The sequence below is a fragment of the Thunnus albacares genome, chromosome 15 (assembly GCF_914725855.1).
Source record: "Thunnus albacares chromosome 15, fThuAlb1.1, whole genome shotgun sequence".
Taxonomy (NCBI): Eukaryota; Metazoa; Chordata; class Actinopteri; order Scombriformes; family Scombridae; genus Thunnus; species Thunnus albacares.
In genome coordinates, this window is record NC_058120.1 from 10,445,859 (window position 1) to 10,469,330 (window position 23,472).

The 23,472-nt window shown below is 40.8% G+C and overlaps 1 protein-coding gene across 1 annotated transcript; it reads left to right on the forward strand.

The window, feature by feature from the left end:
• The first annotated feature begins 538 nt into the window (after positions 1-538).
• Positions 539-22,880, forward strand: LOC122998597 (filamin-A-interacting protein 1-like). Its single transcript, XM_044375534.1, has 6 exons — positions 539-755; positions 10,727-11,021; positions 11,586-11,759; positions 11,967-12,145; positions 18,388-21,193; positions 22,195-22,880. The coding sequence occupies exons 2-6, from the start codon at positions 10,734-10,736 to the stop codon at positions 22,399-22,401; spliced, it is 3,654 nt and encodes a 1,217-aa protein (XP_044231469.1). The 5' UTR covers positions 539-755; positions 10,727-10,733; the 3' UTR covers positions 22,402-22,880.
• The last annotated feature ends 592 nt before the right edge of the window (positions 22,881-23,472 follow it).

Here is a 23,472-nt window from a genome sequence, read left to right on the forward strand (position 1 = left end):
GCTTGGGTGGCTGCTGCCACTGGACTTTCCCAGCATGGGAGAATGGCATGGTTCAGCTGTCACCAAGGGGTCAGTGGGAAGAGGTAGCTCTATAGCTGGCCAGCCAAAACATCTAGCATTCAGCTAGCCTCAGCTGCTAACAGTGCCCATGCTGGCAAGAGTGAAGGAGTTAAATATAGAGCTATACTTTTTTAGCCTGTGTGACTGTTGTCAAAAAAGAGTAGAGAGGGACAATGGAAGAAGTGGCCGAGTGAAAAGATCTGGCTCTGTGACAAAGGACATCACACTGCACCTCTGCCTTTCTCCTCCTGGGCAACGGCTTTCAACTGCTGAGAGGGAGTAGAATAGTCCCTGCCTACCTCCTTCACCCCCCTTTCTCCCTTTTATTCTGAGACTCACACACTCTTCAACTGACTTCTAGAAAGGAGAGGAGGGAGAGAAAATGAGAGGTGTGTTTTAGACTGCTACGCAGAGCAGAACTGGATAGGCTGTGGGAGGGAAAGAGGGAGGGAGGGTGAGAGAGAGGGAAGTTACAGTGCTCTGTTATTGCTTTCTACCATTCCCTGGCTGACCTGAAGAACTGAAAGGAGAGAGAACGAGAGCAGAGGATGGCTCTTTGTACCATTCAGTAGCCAGCGCAAGCAGACACCACAAGTGGACCACACGAGCCAGAGGATATTAGTGGATACTTTACTGCTAGGATTACCCTTGGTGTGACTACTAATTGCCCAAACCTGGGGACAACACAACAACAGGTAAGTCTCCTAAGATTCTTATAATGAACGCATTCCTGTTCTCCCTGCCCTTGTATGGGAAACAGCCAAAAACAACCATGTACGTCTGGCTAAAGAAGAGTTTATCAGCTGTTCCACTTTAGTGCTGTCAGACTGAAATACATGAAGAGGCACAGGTACAGGTGCTGCCATTGAGCTGCCATCAATTTATGAAGCCAATAAAGAGCAGTGTTAGGAAGAAATCCACATTCTTGGCTTCACTTGAGCTGCGGTTAGAGCTAGTCAGCACTGTATGAATGAAAGAACTCTTCCCTTATGCGTAATTAATTCAGCTCACTTTTTATACATTCAAATAATATGGATTTCTACATTTTGCATTAGTTACTTGCCCATGAGAAGACATGTGACTCCTCTTAGTGTTGTTAACAGCAATACAGCTTTGGCACTGAGACAAGGGAGTCATGAATCAAACATTTCTCAATGAATTACATCTTATGTTGCTGTATGAATAAGACCATTTAGTGTGTAGTAGTTTTGTGCGTCACATGTGGGAGGAAAAGCCCACCATTTCACCAGACAACAAGGGATGATGCACTGAGACACTGAGAATGTGAGAGAAAGAGAGGCTAATCCAGATCATTTATCAGGTCATGTTTGGGAATGATATGCACACACACAACCTTTACCCTCAGCTTCTCCCACAGCTGCCAACGCTCATTACAGGTGCCACTGCAGCACCCTGTAGCTCTCACTATGCCACTCACTGTACATGCACCAAATACAGTACACAAGTGCAAAATACACACACTGCTGAAGAAGATCTGGGGGCCCTCACGAGCTGCAGCATGATGACATCTTTCATCCAGAGTATTTATGGATTGTAACGATGCCAGAATGAATTCCATTTCATCCACATGAAGTCATCGGCCTTTTTGGAGGAGACATGGCTCCTGCTAACCGTTGTCTATTTGTCAAGACGCACATCACTTCAGTAAACTGGAAAGAAAAATGTATCTCACTCTCAGTGTGGGATTCCAGTGCAGGTGTGGCTCACGCTGCTCTCAAAGATCCATTCTGTCAGCGTCCAGGGGCTCCGTGCGACCTCACCCTTCCTCTTTCGCTGCCTCCCACCCTCTCCAGCTGATGCGGCCTCAGTGATATCACCACTGACACATGACAAAGAGAACTGGTGGCGAGATAGCGCTCATTAACATTTTTGTGCTTGCTCCAGCTTTATCTGAGCGCATCCTTTGCTGGCTTGGCACATGATCTCTGGAGCTAAATCAGCCAAATGTCCACTTGAAAAAGGCAAATTTGTGAATGTAGACTGAACAGTTATCAGTTCCAGCTTGTAAATGAATCAGTCTGACTGTAAATCAATAATGTGTTTAAACTGAAACCTAGTTGGCTTAGTGTGGATGTTTGCCAAAGCAGCACTGATTTGAGATACACTAAATGTATCACTGGCTTACCTCATGACATTACTTTAGCCCTATGTCACGAGAGTTGTTTCTCATGCACAAGATGACATAGTTTAGCGGTTAGATGTACCGTAACATTAACCTCTTTAGCACAGTATGAATGGACGGTCAAGACTTCTAAAATTGGATTTTGACCCTGCACAAGATGAGAGGTAATGCTGTGCTCCTGCATGAACTGCTTGTGGCATGTGCAGCGGGTTTCTGAAGAATTGCTTACCACTTAACACACAGAAACTGCTTTTTACAAAAAGAATAAGAGGATAAATAGCTAATGAAATCATTTGAATCAAATCTAAACATGTAAGAGTTGCAAGAACAAGACAAAATGCATTAAAGAGGAGAACATGTGCCTTAAAATGCTTCAAGTGCACTATTTTTATTATTCCTTGACACTTTTAAAGTCTCGTGTGCCTTATCAACTTAGTGACCCCATTCCTATCTTACTATGCATGTGTGTAAGCATGCATATGTGTGCATATAGGCTTTCATGTGTGGGAATGTGCATGAACCGAAACACAATATAGAAGGAGGTGGAGCTGGTGGTCACTGCCAGAAGTCGGTGTCTTCCCCATAGGTCTGGTGGGCCTCAACAACAGCTGTCACTGACACATGCACAGCTCCAGTTGTATAAGGGCCTCTGGTCTTGAATTCCAAAAATGCAGTTTAGACACATTTGGATATTTCGCAGAACAGTGGCACTTATAACTCATGTTCCCTTGGTTTAAAAATAAGTCCTGAAACTCCATAGCAACCCAAGATCTTCTGTAGATCATTTGATACTGTATGCTGTGCACAAGATGCCAAAGCATACTTAACAGTATAAACAGTGGATTGAACGTTAATTGGTGCTTGACATGGAATAATATTAGAACTAGTAAGGTCATTCATTAAGTTCACATAAAAATACCCCTAGTGTTGCAAATGTTTCAGGTCCATCACAACTTAATAAACTAACTAGTGTTTTTCCAGCCATCTCTAGCCCAGCTCATTAATCATGTGTTGGACCATTGAATCTCGCTCAGCAGGAAAACTTATTTTGGTTTAATGAAAGATTAAGATCCACCCACTCCATTCCCTGTTTTTCTCATTGGAAGTTGGACGACACAATCATGACTTTCAATGGATTGGTGTGTGATGACAGCCAATCAAAGAGCTCATCTGTCAGTGATGTCACTGACTTTGAGAAAAAGCATTGAGATATGGATGACTGGTCTCTGTGGTTGATTGTTATTCTGCGCCGAAGATTAAACACCACACTGTAATTTCACACAACTGTTAGTGAGACAATGGGTTTTACAGTTCCCTGCTATTTCACTCTTTATTTTTGTTCCACCTGCAACAATTCATTTCATTGTTTTTATGATAGCTAGTTTTTGTCCTCTGAGAAAGATGGAAACAACAGACAAAACAATCCAGTCACAATACCAAAACAAAACAATGCAAAACTTACCTATAAAACTTAAATGGGTGGTGGTGATGAAAATTTGGAACAGTGTGGTTAGTCAAATATTATATTATCATTCCAATCACTGCAGGGGATGATGACACTGCTCTTCTTTTTTGCTACTAGTGGTTGGGGAAACTCCAAAACAAGCTGACAAACACTCACACATACAGCTTAACATATTTTCACCCTGTTAAGTTATTCTGGCTAATAGAAAACAATTGCCTATTTAGACATCCAGCAGAAAATGAACAGTGACTTGCTTTTTAACTCTGATTTGGTCTCCACCAACTCCCGAGAAATATATCTGGGTCTTTAAAAGTTAGATGTTTAACTTTCTTCACCTGCTAGTTGCTAACTTTGTCTGCTGTTCAGTGCTGGTTAGGTGTACAGTCAGCTTAGCAGAGTTTTTTTTTAATGAAATCAACTTGAATGGCTTACAAGAATACAACCATCATGAATGTCCTTTTCCTACAATGACATATCAAAATATCTGCTGTGAAAAAAGAGCTATATTGCCCACTGAAAGCAGCTTATTCAAAACATGTAATAATTTGACTAATTTTCAAAATGTTAATTAATGCAACTTGAAACTTGGGTTTGATCAAAATCCATTTTTAGGTCGAATATGGTCAACTGCAGAAAATTATTGCACCAGAAAGTGAAAAATTGAAACCTGGGAAGGAAATGTTGAAAAGCTGATTATGTAGATGGTGGCCATACTTAATGCCAAAATATTTTATTACCATCTTTACCAGCTACTTGAAAGGCAGGATTGAGTGTCCATAGACTATATATAGAGATATTTATATACAGTCTGCCTTGTTAATGACATCAAGCTTCATTAGCTCGTGACAACCTAACTTTAATAAAGTCATTCAACTCTTGGGGTTGTCATAGTGCAAAGGTGCCAGTGTGGCTACAGTGTCACAGCTTCTTCTAATCTACAAATGCAATCAAATGCCTCCACTATATGTGGGGAATGTTCTCTAAACCTACTCAGTAATAACTACAATATGAATGAAATGCCAGAGAACAATGTGCCATGGAGAGAGCAGGGCTTTCAACTCAAAACAATGCATTTAAATGAGGAAAACCTCAACACTGGTGAGCCAAATGGCCCAACTCATTACTGGGACCCCAAAAACTGGCAGTCAAAGAAACTGATTAGTTCTTCCTTTGAGGGAACACAGGATTTCTAGCCAAGTTCAGTCAGTGGAATTCTGATCTAGCAGGCGTTTAGACGAGACCTCAGACAAATGGCTGAGCCCATGACATTGTACAATATCTGAGTCTGCTTCATCCATATGTTGTCTCGCTGTTTCTATTCATAGAACAACCAGAACTTGATCTCCTCCTTGATCTCCATGCCGTAAAGATGATATCCAGTCATGCCATGTCTAGAAGAATCTTGTGCTTGATAAGGCGGTTTTGGTTTATAGATTCTCTCAACAGATTGAATAAATGCTGTTGCTACGGGAACTGCTGCAGATATTGAGGGAACAACTTAACATGGTTCGCTCCTAAGAATAATGGCTGCACTCTTGTTTCCTATTATGTACATTAATCAACTAATTATGACACATGGAGGTGAGTCATGGATTCCAGCTGCACTCATCCATATGCTTGTTGACAGTATGGCGCCTAAGAACATTGGGGTTGGCATGTTGTGAGACTGAACACAGTAGACATCAAAGTCTCTCACACACCAGTGTTCATAATGTATGATCCAAATTAGAGCCTGTTTCAACTTGTAAAAGATTTTTCTATCACTCTTGTGGATTTACAAAAGGATTATATGAGTTCATCAAATACTCAAAGGGAATATCTGACAAACTGCCAACCAGCACAACATCATAAATGTGTCATAATGTGTCAAATGTCATATTTTATAAGTGACTGATTCAGGAACTACCTGAGTTCCTGAGAACTGTTGTGTTTGTCCTCTCAGCAAGGAAGTCATTCATGTGGACAATAATATGCAGAGAACATGCTACATTCCTCTTCATTTGCTTATTAGTGAAGCCTTAACTGCTGAAGCTACCGTAGGCTCCAGTGAGAGGATCAGGTTAATGTGACATCAGGAGAATACTACAAGATGAAACCCATCACCTATGCTGACATTTTGCTCCGGTATGACATGCCAACGTTAGAATTATTGTCGCTATAAAGTATTTATAGCCATCACTACAGCAAAACAAGCTGTAAATGCTTGAGTTTTGTCCACTAAGGCTCTTTGACAGTTCAATTTAGTATTAAATGCTCCTGAAAAGTAGAATCTGTTCATGTCTGTAGTTGGTGTAGCTATCTGAACAGAGAATGCTTGTCATCCTTCTCTGCTTACAGTGTCTTTATTTTCCTAGAACATGGCTGTTATGTAAAATCTGACCCAAGAGGTTGCTGGCTGTCTAGGCTGGAACGCGCTGTCCATCAAAATCCTGGAACAGACTGCAGCTTTGTACCCTTGCGTGGGAAATACTGTAGGTGCTCACAAAACTTTCAATATCATACGGATTGACTTGTAGCTTCCAATCTCAGCCACAGCTACAGTTTTGATTGAAATTCCCATATCTTGGCGGGCTACTGTGTTTTTCTTGTCAGGACGGACGAGCTTCTCAAGCGTACCACATTTTATCAGTGTCCTCTGGCAGAACAAGTTGCCAAACGCTTGCATGCGAAGAACATTTCCCACTCCTTATTTAGTCACATTGGGTTTCTGCTGTGAATATATCAAACTCTGCGAATTAAACAATTCATTTTCCTATAGTGTGTTGTTACATTATTTGCAGCTGCTATCCTCATCCTTCATCTCTGGCAAATGAATTTGGCTACATGCCAGACTTTAATCTCTAGACCTTCTCCCCTTCTTCAATTTTTCTCACTTCATCACAGACAAGCACACTGTTCACTAGTATTGTGGCCTGATATTACTGAAGATAAAGTATGTAAACAGGAACAGAAATGATACTAACTGAAGAAATAACAGTCTAATGTTTTAGAGCTCTGTAACAGGAATGTCTGCACATGAACACACCCAGCAGGCGTCTAAATCCAGACTATGTGCACATTTTAACATTCACCCATCCTTTGTCCCTTAGTTTTCATTTTTGATTAATCTGACAATGATTGTTTTGTTGATGAATTAATTCATCAATTTGTTCATGAAATTATGACCCTCACAAGCTCTGAAAGCCCAACTTGACGTCCTCAAATTGCCTGACCAACAGTCCAAAACCCAAAGATTTTCAAATTAAAGTAATAAGAAACCCAGAAAAGTGCATCTTTCACATTTGATTAGCTGAAATCATTGAATAAATGCCATTTTTTCTTTCTTTTCACCTGAGTTAATCTCTTATATTATTAAAATATTGCCTACTAATATTCTGTTGATCAACTAATCGATTAAATTGACTAATTATTTTAACTGTTAAGCAGAGTGTCCATCACTGATGATCTCTGGCATATGTTACATTACCTATGTCCCAATGTAGAGGCTGTTGAAGTGCATTTAATTCTTGTGTGTAAATGGAATTTCAAACCAGAGATAAAAGTCATGTAGTGACCACCAGTGGTATCCTCTGACTTGCTGATCACTGACAAGATTTTATAGCCCCTTTTTTCACTTTGGAGTGAAGGCACGTGTTTTGGTGGGGCCTATAAATACTCATATATGTGACAGCTGGACTTGCCCAAAGCCATGGAATAGATTTGGGGTCCTGCTTTAAATTTAGGCTCAGGCCTTGACTTGGGCCTCGCTGGGTATTACACCGCTCTTTCAAACTAACATTGTGCTAGCAACATTGTGCTGATGGTGTGTGGGCATTGTGACAGTTGGCACAGACCTCAGAGTAAAGACTTATTGTCTGACAGCCCATATCCTTTATTTTCCATAAAGACAACTGGGAATGTTGCATGCCAGACTGGAATGCAGGTCACGTGACTTTGGAATTCCTATTTGCTGCTCTGGAGAATTCACTACAATCAAGACGGCAGTGACCCATCAAGGTGGATCAAACATCATATTGATGACAAATACTTGTCATCAGTAGCCTTTAAAGGCTTGTCAAACAAAATCCTGTCACCCGTAGACCCTGTGAAATTTTAATTATTGTTACTATGATCTACAGGTGTCCAGGAAATTTGTACAAATCATTAACCAATCCATGTAAATTTAGATGGAACTCAACGCTCCTGTAATCTATTTTTTATACTTAAAATGGATCACATAAATGTGTAATGTGAAAGGTGTTGCTCATAGTGATAAATCTACAGGGGATTATCACATTACTTCGCAGTTCCCTTCTTCAGCTCTACAGTGTTTCACCATCTTTCAGCTCATTGTTTTGGTTTTACTTTACTATTTTGATTCACTCTCACTTCTTTCATCAGCGTGGTTTCTGTGGCAAAAGCAGGGGGCTATTTTCAGCAAAAAAGCTCTAAAAATCAACTGAACATTACCTGCCCAGCACCAAACATCAAACAGACGGTGTTAGCAACTAGCTGCTGAATAAAATGGAGTATTTAGCAGTTTAAGAGCCAGATGTTTATGTCTCTGAAGAGTTGGTGGAGACCAAAACAGAGCTAAAAGGAGGTGAATATTGGACGTACATTCAGGTGGACACAAACATGACTCCAAATGAATGTTAACATTGCTCCATGTCTTTATGATATGTGAATAGGCTACTGTTTGCTAACATGTTCACCATATCAGTTTAATAAAATGGTAATTTGTCCGCATTGTGTTTACAACTTTAGTTACTTTATTAGTTAAGGCAAGTTCAAGTAAACTACTACATGTCATGGAGTTTCAAATAGAATAGTTCAGTCACCACAGGAGGCCCAACATAGAGAAAAATGTGTTGAGTCAAACAGAGAAGTTGAGGTTAACAGCTGAATTGTTTTTAGACCATTTTAGAGGAAATTCATTTGACAGTGTACAGGCTACTGTGGAAATGTATTTTTATAACTTTTTATAGTCATACAGTTCTCAGCTATAACTACAAACACCCCCACACTCTCCAGCTTGCTCTGTTGAGGAGGGAGAGATGCTGCAAAATGAGGTAAGCACATACAGTAGCTTCATTGGATTTTCATGGCATCAGCCCAGAAATTAAAAATAAACTGTTGAGTGCCTAACTCAGTGTCGACCATTTTGTCGCCAGTACTGAGGAGCTCTGCCCAAGTCATAGCACTACACATGTTTCATCACTCTCATGTGCCAGTTGTGCCAGTTTGAATGCCCTCCACCCCTGGGCATTTCTCATGTCTCATTCAAATTCGCTGGCACTGCTTGAATGGTGGCATGAACACTGTAAGCATTTGTCTACACCGCTGTACTACAACATTTGACCCTATGATAGTGAGCCCACAGCTGAAACTAATAGTTATGGACAGGAAAGAAGGCACTGCAATTAATCTCCAGTTGAGAACCAGCTCTCTCTGGAGCCAACGTGCACTCACTGAACTCCGAGACGTACTGTAAGATAAGGAATGTACTTAATGTGTTGGTTTGTCAGATTTTTTTTTCTTTTCTGTTTGAACCTCGAGATGCAGACGCTGCTATCTTGCGCTCTTCCCTCTCATTTGCTTGGGTCTTTTTTCCTGGAAACAGGTGGGATTTAAAAGAGGTTGGTTTCAAGCATCATTAGAATTCTTAACTTTGCTGACCACTCTTACAGAAAAAGATAAACATTCCTCTTTCAGATGAACCAAAACCTTTGTTAGACTCCCTGCCAAACCTTTCTACAGTGGATATAGTCTAATTCTAATTCCTCTTCTATAACAGTACGCTTTGAACATCTTATTTTAATCTAGTTACACAGACTCAAATGGGCCTTGATGTTACCATCCTGGACCTCCCAGATTGCATAAAGAGATTCCTTCCTAAATACAATATGTATGAATGCACAGTTTATTTGTTTTGTGTGCGCTGTTGCATCTGCTTAACAGAGAATTCATGACATTTTGGCGAGCTTGTACAGGATGTCTCAATGTATGATTCAGAGATCAGGGTGCTGTGACATCAACAGGGTGATACAAAGGGGATTTTAGGGGCCGGGGGCGTTTTCTGTTTGTAATTAAAAAGTGAGGGTGATGTCATATCTGAAATCAATCAAAAATAAGAGTGCACTTGCTCGCTATCCCAAGGCTGTTGTTAGAGAGCTTAGCCACACACTCTACATGTCTTGTAACTATGTAGACTTCTCTCTTGATGTACAGTGGGTGTTTGACCATTTAATGCAAAGTAAGAGTGAGCAACACATTCTTCCAGCCCCGTTCTGTCTGTGTTAAAGTAATCATGGTTACGATGCAAGCATGTTGCAGGTCACCTCCGCATGACTGGTGTCGTCGTAAGTGATTCATGTAGCAAAATTAAATTGAGAGCCTGTCATCAACTGATTTATTTTCAGGATCTGGATAAAAAGTTTTGACTCAGACTTTTAATGCCAGCAGAGAAGGTTAAAGCACTCAGGAGTGCCACAAATGCACTTCCAGACCGTCAACACTCAGAATGAGATACACAACCCGGGATGTGTCAGGAATGCACACAACCACATAATATGAAAACATACACACACAGTAGTGGGTAATTGTAGATCTTTATTCCAGATTAGGAATGTTACATACGAAAAATTTAGACAAAGATGTAGGATTTGGTGGATTTTTGAGCTTCCTAATAGCTAACCTTACACTTTGTGCTTAGGACTGCCATTTCTCCAAGAATTGTAATTCTGTGTATGTGTACTGTAAGTGTGTTTTTGTGTGAGTGTACACATCAATAGGTAAAAGTGGGTCAGGAAGGCAGTGAATGGGGAGTTGTGAGATGAGGAAAGATACTCAAGGCCAAAGTCATAAAACTCACTGTAAGTTGCGACCATGCTCTATCACAATCTGAAGCATTGCAGTAGAAAGATAGAAGGCAATTTCAGAATTAGAATTTTTGTTTCCAGAATTGAATAATAAATTCTGGAAACAAAAAAAAGTGCCAAAGCTAAAAAAAACAAAACATGCACATGAATGGTACTATTTCTTCTAAAACTATCCTGTTTCTTCTGTCCTTGTTCCAGGTAGAAGATGAGGTCCAAGAGCAGTGGGGTGGAGAACCAAGCCAATGGGGTGCTTGGGGTTCCACAGGGTGACCATGACATCAGCCAAGACCAGGAAGTGGGTCTACCTGTGAAGAGCATGAAGGCCAAAGTTCAGCAGAAGGAAGGCGAGGATGAGCTAGAGGTGGAGTTGATCTCTGACAAAGAGAAGCTGCTGTTTGATTCCACTGAAGCTGGAGAAAAAAGAGGGGACATCATGGATCTGTCCAAAGGGGATCTGCTGAAACTGCTGGGAATCATGGAAGGAGAGGTTCAGGTAGGTTGGCCAGGATCTGCAGGAATTTTCCCTTATCACTTTTCACACAGAAGTTACAGAAACTGGATTAAAACAGTGTATATCTCAGTCAATTATATTTGGGATATAATATGTCTTTGACCTTTGACTTGCTGTTATCTGTACAATAATGCATGGTTCATGCCAGTGAAATGTATTGTGGATGAACGCAAAGTCAGATGGAATGGAAAGTGCCAATGCTTGTGCTGGACTGAGTTAGACTGTAATTTTTTGCACAATAGCTCTATCTTGTGGTTGAAAATGGCAGTTCAACATGCTAGAGAAAACAGGCAAATGTGCTATGTTTTTAGCAAATGACTATTGCTAAATAATGACAAAAATGCTACAGGGGTTCCAAAAAGCTAAAAAGGGGGGTTCTATCCAATGACATTTGAGAAAAATGGCACATTTACAACATGTATGAGGCTATTTTTAATGCATTTTTTTTTAATTCTACATTTTTGGGACAAAGCAACAGGTATGAAGCCCTGCTCAAGCCATAATGTGCTGTAACATTTTTCTCTTTGTATATCTGTGTGATTTCAGGCCAGAGAAGATGTTATCTGCATGCTAAAGTCCAAACAAGCTCTCCCAGAGACCCTTGAATCCCAGTATGGCTCTGCAGTCCCTGGCTCAGCCCTCCAAGCCCTGCAGAGGGACAGCTTCATCACTGGCACCAAGCCACACAATGACAGTGTCTACCAAAAGCCTATGGTTGAGGTCAGTCACAGCAATGTTTCTGTTGTTCGCAAAATGTCCAACAAGTCAAACTTTTAGGGATTATGAAGATTACATTTTTATTGACGGGTTTTCTAAACTCTTGATGGCCCTGACACCTTGTAAAACCACAAACAACAGCTAAACCTTAAAGCCAAGTGAAATCATATAGTTTTTGTATTGCTCTGTGTGTGTGTTTGCCTCTTGTAGCTGGATCGGCTGCAAGAGAAGCACAAGGAGACATACCGGCGGATGCTGGGGCAGTTGCTGCTCGCTGAAAAGTGCCACCGCCGCACCGTCCATGAGCTAGACACAGAGAAACGCAAACATGCTGACTACATGAACAAGAGTGACGACTTCACCAACCTCCTGGAGCAGGAGAGAGAAAGGTGAGGAGAGGAAGCTGTGGGGCATAAAATTTGACCCCACGATTAAGACAATAGGGCAACAGATATCAGTTAAAACATGGAAACCTATTCTTCAATGAAGTACTTACTGGTTGTTGAAAAGACAGGATCATTTGGTATCTATGGAAAATGATTTGAGAAGGTTGCCAAACTAACCCTTTTTCAGATGCACATTAGTCCTCGATGCTCTTCTGATGTAATGTTTCTTGCAGTTCCTGCTTGATCTTTACCCCTATTATTTCCAAATGTGGAAGAACAAATAATATCTATTAGCAGGAGAAATGAAAAACTGGAGCAAGCAAAATGAAGAAAATAGTGTTTCTGTAACAAAGATCAAAACACATTAAAATACATATAAGTCAAGCAAGTTTGATCAGTTACTAACATAATACATACAGTATATGTTTTGCATATGGAGACTTAGCTGGAAAGAGAGATGAATAGTGAAAAGGAAACAGGTTGGGGAGGGGAGGGGTGAAGAGAGGAAGAGAGGAGGGGGAGGAGGGTGTAACTGAAAACTTGAATTTGAGTGCCAACTTGGTTAAAACCAATGTGAAACACATTCAGTTTAAGAGGAGGGGGGAATCCAAGGGGGAAAGTGGAGCAAAGGAGCAACATCGGAGAATGTGTTAAAGATGGCCTCATCAACCCAGTGAAGCACAAGAGAGGTAAGAGGAGAGCAGGGAGTTGCTTACTAAAGTGATAACCTCACATACCTTGGTTTGACAGGGAAGAGGCACGGAGCTGAGTGGAGTGGAAATGAGAGGAGGGAGGGCGGAGTGGAAATCGTAGGTGAGCAAGGGGTCATGGCTCTTTGCTGTGGGAAAGAGGGAGGTCAGGAACAGAGAGGGGAGGAGACGAGGCCACTGGTGGAGGGACAGGAGGAAAAAGACAACTGAAGGAATAAAGGACATTTCAGAGGGACAAATCTCCCATGACATCATCTCTGAAGTGAAGTCATCGCTGAGGTTGCGACCTTGTGTTTTGGTCATGAGGAGACAGAGAAAGAGGGACGCGCACACTTTCCAACATCAGAGAGAGGATGGTTACATCACGTGTGTGTAGAGGGCCTCACAGAGATCAAACACGCTTGGTTGTGAGTGTGTTAATGTGCACTGAATGCGTATGAGAAAGGAGGCCCTACTAATTAAAGTACTCACAGATGAAAGAGTTTAATTGGCTGTTGATTGTTGAGGAATGAATTTAGTTGCAATTCCCATAACACATCACTGTCCCCTCTCACACAATAGATGATGGGGATATTGTATTAATATTTATCGTATAGTTAATATGTGGTCCACTATTTATGTTTGTAGTTTAACAAACAGGCATAATAGCATGTGTGAGATAGGCAGAGCAGGAGAGACAGCATCTGTTTTATACTGTATATAAAGCTGGTCATCTGCAGAACAGACCAGAAACCACTTATATGCTGCATTTCATGAACTGTCAAAACTTCAAACAGTTCATTTGCAGCAGTGACCCAGTGGAGGCACACACTACCTGTCTTCCTTAAGCTTTTACTGCAGGACCCAGGAAATAGACCATGGAAACTAAATCACAGTCATGACAGCAGAGCTGCTATCACACTCTGAAGAGAAGGTTGGGAAAAAAGGAGCATACTTCAGTTTAGTATTATATATACTCTTTTAGCTGGATTCAGGAGACAGGGGCAGAAGGTAGTCGTGATTTAAAACATTTCAATAAAGAATTCACACTTAAGTATGTTACTGATTGTAAATCAATGTGCACGCTTACTTAAGTGAAACAACGTTTTGTGTACTTATCTAGAGTGAAGTTTATTATTGCAATCAAACAGGTTGAAAAAGGATTTCAAACCAGGGCATCAAAGAATTATGTGTGCAAAATACACCATTTAAGAATTGTAAGGCTGAACATGTTATGTTGAGGATTTTCTTTGACTGACTTCTGACTAAGCCTGACTCCCAAACACATCTAACCTGAAACAAAGTGCATGCATGAATGAGTACAGAGGTAAAACAGAGATAGAATCATGAGATGAAAGTCAAGTTAAGCTTTTTACTTTTTTGTGCTGGTAAATTTGTGCATTTTGCCATATTAAGAAAAGTAGTTATGACAGCACAGGTGGACCTTTAGGAAGTGGTGAATTAAAGACAAACCACAATGCTAGCAGCCACTAAACACAAAGTACAGTTGAGGCTGAAAGGAATGTCATTAGTTTTACAATAAATTTGGTCATATTAATTACATATATAAGTATTGAACAAATTAAAATTTTGACCCGATGATGGTACTTGATGAAAAGTTAAGGGATCACCATGAATGTCTTTGCCAAATTTCATGTCAATCCATTCAATAGTAAAGACAATTCACTAAACCCCCAAAACTGTCAGGGGATCATCTTCTGTTGACCATGAACGTCTTTATAAAATTTCACTGTGATTCATCTGATAGTTGGGGTTTTTCAGCCTGGACCGAAGTGGTGGACAGGCAGACAGACTGACATTCCCATCTCTAGAGCCATATTGCTAGCATGGCTAGTAAAAATAGCATTGATTTTATCAGGATCAAAACCTTTAAACACTGGGAACAGAGGGCCTACACTTTAGTTTTTAGCATGTGATACAAATCATAGCCAAACTGACCAGTGCTTTACTTTCATTTGATACTTGGTTTACATGCATATAAGAGGTGACCTCCTTCCTATGCCAGCAGTTTCCATGGCCAAGTTATCCTCTGTCACCTCATGAACAGGGTGAAGGAGTTGAGGTATGATAGGTCTCACTCTGTCAGCACCTGTAAAGCCCAGATTGTCCTAACTGTGCCGTATAAGGACACAACGAAGGATATATAAATAGAAAATGGCAGGAGAAGAAGTAAACCATGGCCGAATGGACAAGTTGACACCAATACATAAAATACAGACATGCATATGAATGTAAACATACTGTGGATAAATATATGCAAAAGGGCATGAACAGACCTTTGCACGAATATATGAGCGCCAACACCTAAACAGACACAAGCACAGATGTAAGAAAATTTGCCATGTCTGTTACCGCTCTGTTTTGACATTTTCTTTCTCGGGTCAGATGGAAATACAATATGTCATCATCTCATTCTTATCAATTTGATGTCCTCCAGAGTGATGAGAGCGAAGTCAAAGGTTTGGTGCCAAACATCTGCAGGAATGCAAAGGATGGGCACCAAATAAGCTGTTTCTCACTGATAGCCATGAGCCATTAGCACCCTCTGAGACAACATAGCAATTAATATGTCAAGAAGGTAAAATATTTAAGTGGCATGGTGGTATGTTCAATGATTAACGGAAGAAACAGTTAGGGAGTCTGAAAGGGTGTGAAGTCACGCACACAAAATGGAATGCTCACCTGCAGCAGATCTCAAGATGATTATATTGAAATTAAAGACTAAACTGACATTTTTCTTGTCATTTTAAGACCTTATGAGAAAATCTACAATATTCAACCATCTGTCAATGAATCATATACTGTATATACAGTATGTAGACTTATTGTGGTTGTCTTTAAAAAGTCCAATGTCCACTGCTTCTGATTTCTTTCTTTTAGCAGCACATCAGTCTAATGTACTGTACATTATCACTTTGACTCTCTTGCTTAACAGTCAATGCTTTTTCTCTGTCAAGAGAGGTCGTTACTGTACAACACAGGTGTTTTGACAGCTTTTTGGCAGGTCATGTCTGCTTCAATCCTCAGCCTCCTGACACAGAGGGGCTGCAGTGCCTCTGAGCAAATTCCCCAGGAAACATGGGATGAAATGTTGTTCCATGATGAAAAAAATGCTCTCTCATGGTTTTTGGCTTACGTACTGCACCTGTGTATTTGCTTAACAAATGTGTTTTTAGTTCATACACACACATTTGAGTTACCAAAGAAGTTAAAACTCATTAAAAAACTCTCTTAAACCTAAAATGCGCTTGAAAATGTTGAAACTAAGGCAAATAACACTATAGCACCTTGTGCACATAATAATAGGAACATGTTTCTTAGGGAGTGCCTTTCTCTAGTTAATCTGCTTTTCTTTATGTATGTTGGAATATACATAAAGCATGTGGATTATCACTAAGCCTTTGTTTTTGCCACTTAGGACTGGATATACTGTACACAGCCAATGTGTCCATAGTTATTTCTTCTTGGATCTTCCTCAGTAACAGTCTTGAAAGACTCAACTATAGTTCTTACATGACTTGAACATCGTTGCCAAATACCACTGACATCATGACTTTGACCTTTGTAATTTTAGAGTGCCAATTCCTAGAGTGTCAATGACATCTGACTGTGTAAGTATAAATTTTAAGAGCCACACTCTGAGATCTGGATGGCTCCTTAGTACAGTAGCCAGAACCATTAATCTCACTTGGCAATAAAGGCTGCTGCTAAAATGAATCAATGTAAATATTTACTGCCATTTACAAATTGAGAATTGGCATTTAGAATTTCAAACTGAGTGCATTTGCAGAGATGTTGTGAAAACGGTGGTTTGTTACATGATTACTGTAGCTGTAGCTATACAGTCCCATGCAACAGTCTCGGTATAGCACTTCATAAACCTATTGTCATGGCTACGTTCATCCTCCCAGATCTTCTTCCCCTCAAGAGACATCCAACTCATCCATATCTGGTTTCCTCATCACATGTAGACTTTGCAGGGAACCCAGTTCTAGTCCAGCTTCCCCCCAAATGGAACTACAGCAGACATTCTCTCCAGTGTCTTGTACCAGTGAGATTATGGCTTCTGGTCCGTGTACTTTCAAAAATGGAAATATAACTTGATTTGCATCGAACATGCACTGAACCTGATTTTGTCTGAGAAAGCTTTTCTCTAAAAAGATGCTATATTGCTGTGAACATGCTTTAATAGTAAAATATACAGGATGTACAGTAGCAGCAGATCTTTGTAAGATATTTGAAAACCTGGTTATAATTGTTTTCCCTCAAAAATGCCCATGTTTTATGAAAGCATGAAAATTGGGTTGAGTTTTGCAAAACACTCCTCCCGTGGCAATGATCCCACCCCCTTCACATTGTCCAAAGTAGAGCAGCACACACACTCTCATACACACATTACTGACTTATATGGATGAGGTGCCATCATTCAGTAGAGGTCCGGTGGGGCTCCAGTGTATTTATTCACCTTTCATTGTCCTGATAACATGCTTGGAATGTGACTGTGGATACTTTGTGGAAAAGGAGGCCCCTGCCACTTCTCATGCATTCTAAGTGGATTTTGTATAATGGCAAACATGCTCATGAGCTGCCTGTAGAGCATCCATAAGTGGGTAAGTTCAGAATGGGGTTTGTTTCTGGGGTGTTGGGACTCCGTCCACAATTGTGGATATGTTGTGACCGAGGCTCACTTTGAACCTTTAGATGTAATTTAAGCTGTACATGCACACACTTCCTTGTTTCCCTGGTGCCTATAATTTGTTTTCTTTTTTGCATTGCAAAAATGTTCAGGTTGAATTTTGTTTCAGTGTGTTCCTGGGAGTGGAGAGGAGAAAATACAACTTTGCATTCGATCTGCTTTGCATGCATTTTGTTGGAGGCTGAGATGAGAATGGGCATGAGCAGCATAGAAAGGAGCTAAGAGAAAAGACCACTTGGTGAGGCGGTGTTAGTTAAACTTTCACTAGCAGTTTGTGCCCTTAGTATCTGTCCCATCAGTAGGGATGTAAATAGCAGAGTTGTTGTAGTGTAAAAGTTTCCCTCAGGAGACATGAGTCTCTTTATAAAAGTATTGTAAAGTATTGGATGTATAATCTTTCTTGTATTGCACAATATGATCAATTAAATATTGTGTTACACTAGATACTGTAGTTAGAACTGGTGTAAAGTGTTCCTGCAGCCAAATATAACATTTTGTTTGGTAAAATGTAGCTGAATTGCTGGATTTTTGTGAGTGAAAGTTTAAAAAGTTTGACTGAAAAATGTGTTTCTTGTGGCAGTTTATTTTGACATTATAATTTCCATGAATACAGAAAACTTTGACATGCAGAAAAACTTTAAATGTATGAAATGTCTGAATAGACTAAGGATAGTTACAGAAGATGACTGAAGATTAACTTGGACATTGCATCCTTAAATGAAAAAAGTAACTCATATTTCCAATTACACAATGGCAAGCAAGCACAGTGACAGTAGTGACTTTGGAATTAATAAAACACTAAACTAATGCCCTGCTATTTTTCCCACTCACACTTTTAGACTAAAGAGGTTGCTTGAGAACGAGAAAGCCTACCAGGTAAGAAAGGAGAAGGAGCACTCTAAACGTCTGGCCAAGGTGCGAGAGGAGCTGGTCAAGCTGAAGTCCTTTGCCCTGATGTTGGTTAATGAGCGCCAACAGCACCTGGAGCAAATGGACAAACAGAGCCAGCAGGTCCAGGAACTCAGCCAGCAGCTACAGCAGCGGGAGCAGGCACTGAGTGAAGCCAAGGAGCACGCTCAGGAGGATGGCCACAGGGTACTGAGCCTGGAAGCTGAGCTTAAAGAAAAATCTGCCAAGCTCACCCAACAACATGAGGAGATGAGTGCCAAACTGGCCAGTCAGGAGCTCCACAACCGTCAACTCAATGCAAAACTTTTAGGGCTTACGCATAAAGTGGAGGAGCTGGAGGAGAGCAACAAGGTTTTGTGTAAATCTGAGGACGAACTGCAGGAGTTGAGGGAGAAGACTAGCAAAGGGGAGTGTGGGAACTCCAACTTAATTGCTGAGCTGGAGAATTTACGGAAGCGGGTTCTGGAGATGGAAGGAAAAGATGAGGAGATTACCAAGACTGAAAATCAGTGTAAGGACCTAAGGAAGAGGTTACAAGAAGAAGACAGTAAAAGTAAAGACCTCAGGCTGGAGGTGGAGAAACTCCAGAAAAGAATGATGGAGTTAGAGAAACTTGAGGATGCCTTCAGCATAAGCAAGACTGAGTGTGCACAGTTACACACTGCTTTGGAAAAAGAGAAGGGCCTGACCAAAGAGCTCTCTGATGAAGTTATAGCTCTCAGGATACGAATGAAAGAGCTAGAGTCTTCTGAACTCAAGTTAGAAAAATCTGAGCTGAGCCTTAAGGATGACTTGAGTAAGCTGAAGTCATTGACCGTGGCTTTGATGGATGAACGGAAGACCCTGATGGAAAGAATGAAATCAGATGAGAAGAAAAAGGAGGATTTGAGTAAGATGGTCAAAGTTGAGCAGAGTAAGGTTATGGAGGTCACTGAGAAATTGATAGAGGAAAGCAAAAAGCTCTTGAAGTTGAAATCAGAGATGGAAACCAAAGTAGAGACTCTAACAATAGAAAAGGGGGAGCTTGGCACTAAGCTAGCATACGAAATTGATAAAACTAAGGACCTTAATTCTAAGGTCAGTCAAATGAAAAAGAGATTGGATGGGTTTGAGCAAGCAGAAAAGCTGTCCATGAAGAATTCAGTGAAATGTGAGCTGGGACGAATGTCTGATTCCGTTAAAAGAGAAGACAACAAAGTTAAAGAGCTGACCTTTGAAATTGAGCGCCTGAAAAATCGTCTCAAACAACTTGAAGTGGTAGAGGGAGATTTGATCAAGACAGAGGATCAGTATGACATGTTGGAGAAAAGGTTCATAACTGAACAGGACAAAGCCAACATTCTTTCCCAGCAAGTGGAGGAAATGAGGAGTCAGATAGCGCGGAACAAAGCAATTGAGAAAGGAGAGGAGGAAAGCCAGGAGGAAGACCTCCAACAGCGATGCAAAAGAGAAGAGGCCAAAACCAGAGAACTGCAGGCTGATGTTGTAGCCCTCAAGGAGAAGATCCATGAGCTGATGAACAAGGAAGACCAACTTTCTCAACTGCAAGTGGATTACTCTGTCCTACAGCAGAGGTTCTTGGAAGAGGAGGAGAAAGCCAAGAACATGGGCACTGAGGTTTTCCATCTTACCAAAGAGCTGGAAGTAGCAAAACGTCACAGTCGAGCACTAAGGCCAAGTGTGAATGGGCGGAGAATGGTGGATGTTGCTGTGACATCCACTGGAGTACAGACAGAGGCATTGTCTGGGCCAGGAGAGGAGGATACCCCAGCTGTGTTTATCAGGAAGTCTGTTCAAGAAGAGAATCACATCATGAACAACATAAGACAGAAGTGCCTGAAGAAGCCAACAGAGAAGACTGGTGCCATTGAGCGGTGCCCTTCTTCTAGCAGTGATCTAGGTATGAAGAAATCCTGGATTCCCTGGATGAGGAAAAAGGACAATACCTCTCATGAGACCAGCCTGGGAAAACCTCTGCACATTAATGGAGATCCTTTGCCCTCTGAACTCACCATGTCCCAAAAGCAAGGGCAGCCTTTACACATTCGAGTAACACCAGACCACCAAAACAACATGGCCACCCTTGAGATCAGCAGCCCCACTTCTGAGGGTGTTTTCTCTAGCTCAGCTCCACTCAGCCCCAATGCATTTCATCCTAAATCCAGAATCACAATCATTCCCACCAACTCTGCTGCAAACCACAGGGGGAAGTCCACCACTGGACATCATGGCCCCGAAAGAGCCAAGTCTCCAGTCACCATCACAACTATATCCAGAGCCAAGTCTCCAGAAAGCAGCCGAGCTTCCTCCTGTGCTTCAGCAAGGCCCTTGTCCCCTGTCTCCATTATGACAGTCAGCACTGCCATCGTGCCTGATAAATCTGCCTCCCCAGAACCCCAGGAGATGACTATGGGCCGGGCTGTGTTCAAGGTTACCCCTGAGAAGCAGATGGTCCCAATGCCTATAAGGAAATGCCACAACAACACTAGCATGATCACCACCACTGATGATAACAAGATCCATATTCATCTAGGCAACAGCATCACCCCGAAGATGGTAGTCAGGCCAGTGACTGCTGTAACAGAGAACAAGGAAATGACCTTATCAACTGGGACAGTTTTACGCTCCCCCCGCCAAATCACCACCACCACTACCAGGAGCACCCAGAGCAAAGTGATGAGCAGTATTACCATTTCCCCTGTTACATCTACCACTACTAGACCCACACAAAGCATGGTAAGTTTTACTTAAAGATTCAGTTCATCTCTAATGCGAAAAACATATTTTTTCCTGATATGATTCTGGTAAAATCGTCCAGGTCTTGCTATATCTGCCTCTGAGACTTCATTTGTGGTGTTTACAGTACATTTAAAGTATTCCACACCAATGTGTCTCACCAGAAACAGTGTCCTTGTTAGTTTGAATAATCCACAGACCTTACTTTGCTTAGACGGACCTTACCTTTAACAGATGTAATTGTAAGAACTTGTTACAAAGTGCCCTTGGCAGAGGGTATTTCCAATGAAAATTCTCATTCACCTCTATTGTATTGGGTGGGCGGCATCTTAAAGCCTGCACAAATAAAACTAAAACTATCTGCATGATCAGATACCACTGTTGGTAAATAGGGAAATATATTTTTTGTAATTTGGGGGAACAAATATTTTACTATTTGATACTTACATATTTAGTACACGTGATGTTTTATGAGGTGAAATAAGTTAACTCTCAGCTTTATCTTACACTACACACAAATCAATGATGATTGAGGAATCAACATTGTGTTGGTGTTTCAGTGGACCTTAAAATATGCTCTTTGTGGATCGGATGGATAGCGTGACAGAAATGGCCCTGTGGGCTGGCTCCAGAACAGCAAAGCTAATGATGTGGCATTTTGCCACCCTGCTACAGTCATGCTGTAATTTATAGTTGTTACACACTGTTTACATTCACAAACAGCCATGCAGGGCTCAGTGCCCTCTGGCTGACACAAAACAGCCTTGCACGAGTAACAGCACACTGAAACCTCACCAGGGTGACTGCTCACTCACTGGGTTTGAAGTGAAAGAATGAATAAACATTCACATTTTTCATTCACACAGTACCTATAGTGCATATGATCAGTTACATTGTTCAGGAATTTGGAATTCCTGTTATGGGTTTTTGCCCTTTTTCCATTATTCACTCTTTATGTCCCCCTGTCTGAGAAACTGTACTCTCTCCCTGTTGTCAAACAGACTGGGCATGATGCCCAGGCACCTCGCACAGGGCTGACCCGCATCCCAATGTCCAAGAGCCTGAAGACCGGGAAGGCTGTGCTTGGATCCCTGGGGATCTCAAGTGGAGTGAAGCTGGAGTCACGAGCTGAGAGTCAGTCTATGAGGATAGAAGTGAAGAAAACCACTGTGAATAGTAATAATTTTCAAAATGGAGGAAAAGGCTGATTGATGTCCAATGACAAAGTACTCATACATAACTAAAAATGGTGCTACAGAGACAATAAGACAACAGCCACAATAAGAAAGAAAATCTAAAGTGTCCCGATGCAATTCAGTAACTAGAAATGCTGTTTTATTAAAATCTGCAATTAATTTGTAATTTTTTGTAAACTCTTTTTGTAAAAGAACTCTTTTGTTTTCTTTTGTACTTGTCTATGTCATATCCATTTCTGTCATTCAAATGGAAAAAATACTTTTATTTAGTGTGTATTGAGGTGGGGATTTGGGTTAAATATTATATCAGAATATGCTGCTACTAACTGCTTCTTGCTTTGTGTGATCAGCTCACATATAATGGGTTTGTTCATATATTTCATAAGGAATTTGACACAAGATAGGTAAAGCTATTTGTTTTAATGTAAATTATGTTTATTTTTTTCTGTAAAGGATTTGTAATGAAAAGTATTTTAAATAAAACTGATTTTAAAAGGGAGTGCTCATTTAAGTTGGAAAATAAGCAACACAAACATGCAGCAAAAGACAGAGAAAAAAGTGTGTTAATCTTTGCAAACAGGTCGAAGTCCAAGGGTGTAGTTTTTGGTTTTAACTTTGGTAGGAACATTTTTTGTTGGACGGCCAAAGTATTTGTGTGTGTACTTGCTCTCTAACAATCTTTTCTCTTTCATAGGCACATATGCGCACACACATACACACACAAAGAGCCTGACTCTGCAAAAATATTTACTTTACTGAATATGCATTTGCTGACTTGCCTGAAACCGGACTTGTATCAAGAGTTTTTCTCTGATTTTTACATTTTATTTTATCGATAGACTACTTAACTAAAATCTGCGACCAAAATTAATATTTAAAATTAACATATCATAGACTGTCACAATAAATGTTACAATAAAATAAATGTATAGAAACCTGTAGGTAATGTGCTGCTCTGTAACTAGCTGCTGTAAAGTTTTCAAACCTCACTGACTCTACTACTGCTGCTGCCGGGCTACTGCTGTCAGCAATGCGTACAGCTTGAAGTTGATGGTTGCCAGATCATCAGGTCGAGTATCCTCC

Excerpts from the sequence above, each read along its gene's own strand:
- LOC122998597 (XM_044375534.1), top strand. The coding sequence starts at position 10,734 with ATGAGGTCCAAGAGCAGTGGGGTGGAGAACCAAGCCAATGGGGTGCTT. Across the intron at positions 11,760-11,966 it reads ACCAAAAGCCTATGGTTGAG|CTGGATCGGCTGCAAGAGAA; the intron begins GTCAGTCACAGC and ends TGCCTCTTGTAG. Across the intron at positions 21,194-22,194 it reads CTAGACCCACACAAAGCATG|ACTGGGCATGATGCCCAGGC; the intron begins GTAAGTTTTACT and ends GTTGTCAAACAG.